The sequence below is a fragment of the Dipodomys ordii genome, unplaced genomic scaffold (assembly GCF_000151885.1).
Source record: "Dipodomys ordii isolate 6190 unplaced genomic scaffold, Dord_2.0 Scaffold2, whole genome shotgun sequence".
Lineage (NCBI taxonomy): Eukaryota > Metazoa > Chordata > Mammalia > Rodentia > Heteromyidae > Dipodomys > Dipodomys ordii.
In genome coordinates, this window is record NW_012267218.1 from 20,410,290 (window position 1) to 20,417,587 (window position 7,298).

The window sequence follows — 7,298 nt, forward strand, 5'->3', positions numbered from 1 at the left end:
CCCCCGCGCACGCACACACGCATGCACACACACGCACACACACACACACACCCTTGCCACACTCTGGGCCACACCAAACCTTCCTTCCCCTAAGACTTCCCTCCCTTGCCAGAAATGTGTGGTTCAGGATCCTCCTGGGGCTGGTGCCTTTCTTGTCCTCAACCTCGGCTCAAATGTGAATGGCTGGTGGAGGACCTCTCTAAGCACCGCCCTCTCCCCTTCTTCACTCACGGCATCTCACTGGCTCATTTCCTCTAAACACTAATAACCTGCAATTATCCCACTTTTCTGTTTATCCACTTGCTGCCTGTCTGTCTATCTCCACTAGTGTGAAAACTAGACAAAAGGCCTGTCTGTACTGGGTCGTGGGCTCCTCAGCACCAAGCATGGAGTTCAGATAAAACAAACTGTGGCTGACTAAAGGAACTCTATGAGGACACTGTAGAAGCACTGTTAGTAAAACAGGCAGCACCATTGCTACCATCCCTCTTTCACCATCTCTTTTCTTCTATGATGAGTTTTAAAGCTATGGAGCCAGCAGGTAGTCATCTTTCTACCATGCTTGCTGGAAAAAAAAATGAAGGAAGTGGAGCTATGAAACAGCAAGAGATGGAATTTTTGAGACTCTGGATCCAGCCATGTCTAGAGTTTCTGCCTACCACAAATGAGGCCCAAAGGAATAATTGGAACACGATGGGAAAGGTCATATCACCAGGAAGAGGAAGGGGTTGGAACTAGAGCCCAGGCTTTCTAACAGCATGAGTTCTCCTCTCCTGTGGTGAGCAGAGGCCTTAACTAGAACCAGAGCCCATCTACCACTGAGATACAGGCTTATATGGCTGAGCCTGGAAACCAACAGTGGATGGATAGAAGGCGGTTCCAGGAAGAATGGAAAAGCATCCTGAAAGGGAGCCCACCTGAGAAAGAAAGGTGAGACTGCCCTGTGAGCCTCTGTGAAACAGAGATGCTCCTTCCAATTATCTCCAAGCCAGACTCCATTGGGCTGTCTAGGTCCACAATGGGGAAAGAGTAACAAAGACAACAGAAACTGCTGCACTAAAATATCTGTAGGATGAAACGGCAAAGCTGCTTGAGGATGACAGGGAGAAGCAAAGGACTCTCCTCTCTGTGGAGCCTGAGGAGTCACATGATAGGAGACAGTGCTGGGCAGGAGGCAAGGAAGGGCTGCCAGGCTTCAGAACAAAAGGAAGTCCTGGAGAGAACTTGGAGGAAGCTGACATATCGTGTAAGTAGGTTGGGGCTAAAGCTACAGACACCTAGGTTATTATACCCACCAAACCTTGTTTCCACTCCAGCCTGATAAGGCCTGGGAGAGACACAGTTCAATAGCTTCTCCTTTTTCTCCTCCATCTTGGCCATCATTTCCTCTCCCTTCCCTGCTTCTCATCCACCATCACTCCAATTCTGCCCTTCCCACATATACAATATCATCGGAGCTCCAAACGGCTCGCCAATCAAAACCTTAGACTCTAGATTGGAAGAGATTCCCCAGGTTATTTGAGGGAGAGCATGGTACCGGGAGAGGGGAGTACCTACCTCAGTGGAAGTGACTGGCACGTGGCTGATGCCCTTGTTGATTGAATCCCATGACCGGGCTGTCAGCATGCAAGCAAACAAGGGGTAGAGGTTCGCGGCACCCAGGCGCTGGCTGTATATCTTCACCTTCTGCATGTCGGTCCAGATCAGAGACTGCCACAGGTGGCAGTAATCCAGGCGGAACTCATCGGTGAGCACCTGTGGCCAGGACAGCAGCAGCAGGACCTGAGCCTCCTCTCCCCACCAAAGGCCCAAGCCTGTGGCCAGAACTGACCACTACCACAGGAGACAAGCATGACCCAAACTTCGGCCACCCCCGAAGACTCAAGTTCAAGTCTACAATAGGGTTAATATCTCTTGACTGAAACACTTGGAACCAGAAGTGTTTTAGATTTTCTAATTCTTTTTGCAGTATTTGCATATATATATAAAATATCTTGGCGATGGGATTCAAGTGTAAATATAAAATCCATCTATGTTTCATTATACACATGGCCTAAAGGTAATTTTATGCAATGTTTTTAATAATATCGTGCATGAAACAGTTTCAAGGCATGGAATTTTTTCCTTGGGTGTCATGGAGCTCCAAAAGCTTTCGATTTAAAGCATTTGGGGATTTCAGATTTTTTACATGAGAGATGTTGAACCTTTATGTGGTAGAGAGGTAGTGTCTGCTAACTATCCACCAAAATCGATGTTCTCCTCTTCTGCTCTTCTGTGAGCTACTTTTCCCCTGGAATGAGATGGAAGCTCCGCCTTCCCCATGCATTCCAACACACGTCCCTCAATGCCCTGTCCTTGCTGCTGACTGATGGTGCCATCCAAGCCTGGCAAGCAGAGCCCTGCAGACTCTGCCACACCCAGGACGGGCACATGAGCGAGCCATTAAAGTCCTATTGTCTGGGCCATCTGCGAGACAACAGCTGGCCTTGCCTGGCCTGCAAGCCTCCGTTAGCAGGCAAGTCAAACAAGAGTGAGCTTTGAGGCTATGGAATCTGGGCCTGGTAAGTCACATGGAACCTTGACGACCACCTGCCTCGCTGAATAGAGGAATTTCCCACGTGGCAGGTGCACGCTCATAGCTGATTCCAGTGAGCTCTGCTCTTTATCCTGAGTTCCAGAGGACAAAGTCTGGGGCCTCCCACCTCCTTTTCCTTCCTGGGTTTGAACGTGCGATCACCTCTCCCGCTGAGGCCCTAGCTGTCACACACAGGGTATCCCTTTCCCCACGGTTCCTAGGAGGACGCAGGCGCACACAGGCACAACTCCATTGCTTGTCATGACACCTGTAAAAGAGGTGTGACCACCTCACTTTTCTGCAGAGAATCTGAAGTGCGGGAGAGCTTTTCAGAGAGTGGCGTGCATAAGATGACAGTCCCTGGGGAAGGCAGAGCCCTCTCCGCCTACTTGGGTGTGTGGCTGAGGGGAGACCTGAGCGGTCCCCCTCCCAAGGCTGGGTGGGAAAGGTTCTCCTACCTGGTAGAGTCCATGATCCAAGAGGACAATCTCTGCCTTGCCTGTGCGTGGATGCTTCCGTACCAGCATGTTGCCCGGGTGGGGGTCGCAGTGCACAAAGCCATTGACAAAGATCATCTCACTGTACATCTTGCCCAGGTGGCGGGAGATCTGGAAGAGAAGGGAGATGGTGGCAGTACTGCTCCATCTATGCCTGTCTCAGGGATTTCCCCAGTCTCTCCACCTGGTCAAATTGCAAGAGGAAACTAAAGGAACCAAATGGGCCTGAATGGTGGTGGTGGTGGTGATGGTGGTGAACATGGTGATTTGAGATGGGGTCATTTTTTGCATTTAAGATAGAAGTTCAGCTCTAATCCAGTCCTCCTCTACTTCAGCCACACATGAGACCCACAGGAACTCAGCCATGAGGTCTCAGACTGAGACATGTGATGGAAGTCCCAAGATGATTTCAGTGAACAGCTGCGACTCCTCATCTCCCACACCGCCCCTCTCTTCTCCACCCTATTTCTCTTTTCCCCACTCTCTTGTCTGCCCGTCTTTATCCTTTCCCCAAAGCTGAGAATGAATGCTCTGGGGAAGCTATTCTACTCAAAACACAGGCCGGGGTGATGCACTGGGATGAGGTGGCTCCACCACCCTCTTCCAGGGGTTCCCTGCCGGCTCCAGGCCTACCCTAGGCAGAGCCCCAGTGCAGGCCCTTCTCCCCTCCCCACCAGAGCCCAATGCTAATCTGATTTACGATGTCTGCACAGAAGAAATGACACTGGAGAGGCCATTTAAATCATCCTGTCACCGCTGCGCTCCCTGCCGAGGCAGCCTTCTTATCTCTACTCCCTTTTTTATTAAAGCTAAAAGCCTCTTCCCAGCGAGGGAGCAGCTGCTGAATAGAGCAGACCTGGCCGGGTAGATGATTTTGCACATGAGTTTTCAGGAGACAAAGACATGTCCAACCAGGAAACTGATACTCCGGGACAGCAGCTGCCACTGGGATAGCAGCCTCAGTTGGACCCTGTGGTCACTAACAGATATTTCCTGACCACAGAAGAAGACTTAGGGCTCATGGAGTGGGGAACACAGGATTAATATCTTTCTTCAGTTTACCAAGTCCTACACAACCAGACCCTGCCTCTCTTCCTGGTCTTCTCTCTCACTGCACTGACAGCCCAGCCCACAGTCACGCTTTCTCTTTTCCAGTGATCTCTGAGCTTTCCTACCTTAGGGCCTTTGCACATGCTCTTCCTACTGTCAGAACACTCTTGTCATCTATCTCCCCCATCCCTAGGGTCAAGCTCTATACCTTCTACCATGAGCTGCACGAGGTTCTCTTGCCGTCTACTCTTAGAAGATGCTGTGCTTTTTCCATGGGGCTAGTAATTATTTGTGCTATTATTTGATTAATGACTATCTGGCCCACTATCATAAACTTCCAAGACAGCAGGGACTAGCTCTGTTTGTTAAACAACTTTATTGAGGTATAATTTATATACCATAGACTGGCTCTATTTATGCATGCACTTGCTTGTATTATTAGCACCAGACCTGGGGACCTTAAGACTCTGTATTCAACATGAATGAGACAGACCCTCAGCAATCTGTGGTTTTCTGAAATGCCAGGGTTCCCACCTCTCCAGTTTTCCTAACCCCATTAATCTCCTCTGAAACCCAATCAGTAATAACTGGCCCCAGATGAAATAATCAAGAATAGCACTACTTTACAGCCAGCATCATTTTTAACGTAACTAAATGCAGATTCCATTGTGACACCCCTCACTTTGCAGGTGAGAAACTGAGATTTATCATGATTAGCTTATCCCTGGCTGGAAAGAGGCAGAGCCAGGGTTCAAAGTAGAATTCAGCAATGCTGGTTTTTCCATAGCTCACACCTACTGCTGCACATTTCCACTGAGCTTCATGACCCGAAACAAGTTGTTTATATTCTCAGCCTCAGCAAAACAGAAGTAATAATAGGGCTGCTCTCGAGGATGGCTTAGAGGTAAATGAGAATATCATAGGGCTTGCTTGGGATCTGGTGACTTCTGCCAGGTGCCCCTGTGGTTGTCATTATTGATTCTCACAACAATCCTGGAAGGTGGGCAGGCTAGGTTGCAGTGTGCATTAGACCAGATGATGGCACTGAAGATGCTGTACTCAGCTACCAGGCCGGTGAAGCGGACACTTCAGGGTTCATAGGAGCAGGACTTGGCCCCGAGCAAGCTCCCACGCAAATTTTCCGGGTGCTCAGTGCTACCATCTTCTGTTTGCTAGGAGAGGGGACCTCAGTCAGAGCTGGCCCCAGATGATCCAACCAGTTCCCATTCCTGTGCCACCAAATCCCCTGCTGGGCTCCTTGGCACTCCTTGGAGCCGTGCCTTAGAAGGTTACATCTGCCCAGCCAATCACGTTTATTAAGCAATCATTCATTTTTATTTGTCAAGGACGAATATAAGGTCCAATCAGGGCTCCTGATCAGTCTGAGATAAGCAGCACAGCCAGCCTGAGCTGACGGAGTTCCAGCCAGAAAGCAGAGAAATGACATCTCATTTAGTCTGGGCAGATCTGTCACAGGGAGATAGATGATCTCTTTAAATTTTGTGAAATACTGCTAATCGTGCTGAGCTCCTTATTACTACATTAAAAGATGGGGGGGAGAGGGGGTGGATTGATATTGGGGGGCGGGGTTCTTGTCTATGTAGACTAAGCTCCTGCTTCATGGTGTCAGCTGCTAGCCCAGACACCAGCAAAGCCTCCACAGTGATCCTACGCAACTCAGCATCCTGTCTAGATGCCTCCACCTAGGGACCTCTCCATCTGGGGTCTGTCATTTTTTTGGAAGATAACCAAGGTCTAAACTCAGGGTCTTGTACTCTTGTTCATGTTGCTTGCTCAGCTGGCATACTACCACTTGAGCCATGCCTCCAGTGTGGCTTTTTGTTGGCTATTTTGGAGATGGAGCTTCATGGAATTTTCTGCCCTGCTGGTTTTTTTAAATTGTGATCCTCCAGATAATGACCTCCTGAGTAGCTAGGATTACAAGCCTGAACCACCAGTGCCTATCTGTTCTTGATGCACATTTTAACCAGATACCACAGAGATAGACAAGTATGGAAGACAGGTGTGCAAAGGAGCAGGAGCTAGCCAATGTCTTAGCATAGGAATCACCCTGGCCTAGGGAAAAAGTCATCTCCCTTAGCATAGGAATCACTTTGGCCCAGGGAAAAAGTCATCTCCCTTTTCTGCCTTAACAATTAAATGCAACTAAGGTCAGTTGTTGTACTTCCTTTTAGAACAATCTCAAAAGGTCAAGGTCAAATATGATCACCTATGAGAAACACCACCTACTAGAGGACACACAAACACCATGGCTTTGTTTCCAATCTTGTAGCTTAGTATTTTGAACTCAGAAGACATATACATCCCCATTATCATTGCAAAGTGTAACTGTTAACAAGTTAATATATCTCATACATAGACTATCAGCATACACCAAAGATGTCTTAACATCTTGATAAGGAAGCAAGTAAGAGAGGGGAACTATTTCAAAGAGAATTTTCAGGAAGTGAATACTTAATAGTAAATAAGTGGGTACTTAAATAAGAATAAGAGACTAGGATTCTTGGATGAGATAGAAGCTGTTTATTGTTCCATGAGGCCTTTTTAAAAATCAGCCTTTGGGGAACTATTCAGAAATTTTTGCATCTCTACTTAATAAGAGATACAAGTTGATGTCTAAGCCCTTAATTTATAGCCAGGCACTGGTGGCTCACGTTTATAATCCTAGCTACTCAAGAGGCTGAGGATCACCATTCTGCTCAGGCAGAAAAGTCCCCATGAGACTCTTACCTCCAATCAACCACTCAAAAGTTGGAAGTGGAGCTGTGGCTCAAAGTGGTAGAGCATTAGCCTTGAGCAAAAGAGCTCAGGAACAGTGCCCAGGCCCTGAGTTCAAGCCCCACAACTGAAAAAAAGGGGGGGGGGAGAGAGGGGTGTGTATTTCCCTAGATACTAAGAGGAAAAACCCATGGGTGAGGGTGGCTAACTGAACAAGGCCCAAGCATGACTTTGAAAGGTCATACCATACTCAGCCTTTTAGACTTGTGCTAAATACTCTGGGAATCAGTCTGTTAAGAAAAGGCAGCCAGCAGGCCGAAATTTTTTGAATAGAGACCCGGAAACAGAACAAATAAAGAAAGGTTGGACAAATGGGATTGCATAAAGTTGCAGAGCTTCTGCAGGGCAAATGACATAGCTAGCAAGATCAATAGAAA

The 7,298-nt window shown here is 48.0% G+C and overlaps 1 protein-coding gene across 2 annotated transcripts in view; it reads right to left on the reverse strand.

Annotated features, from left to right (window-relative positions):
- The window catches only part of Adck1 (aarF domain containing kinase 1), a 92,272-nt gene that overhangs the window by 6,715 nt on the left and 78,259 nt on the right, over positions 1-7,298 (reverse strand). For both annotated transcript variants that reach the window (XM_013012449.1, XM_013012443.1), the window contains 2 exons: positions 3,034-3,183; positions 1,558-1,755 (listed from right to left, as the gene is read on the reverse strand). In XM_013012449.1, coding sequence (XP_012867903.1) covers positions 1,558-1,755; positions 3,034-3,183 — 348 coding nt within the window. The remainder of the gene's footprint in view (positions 1-1,557; positions 1,756-3,033; positions 3,184-7,298) is intronic.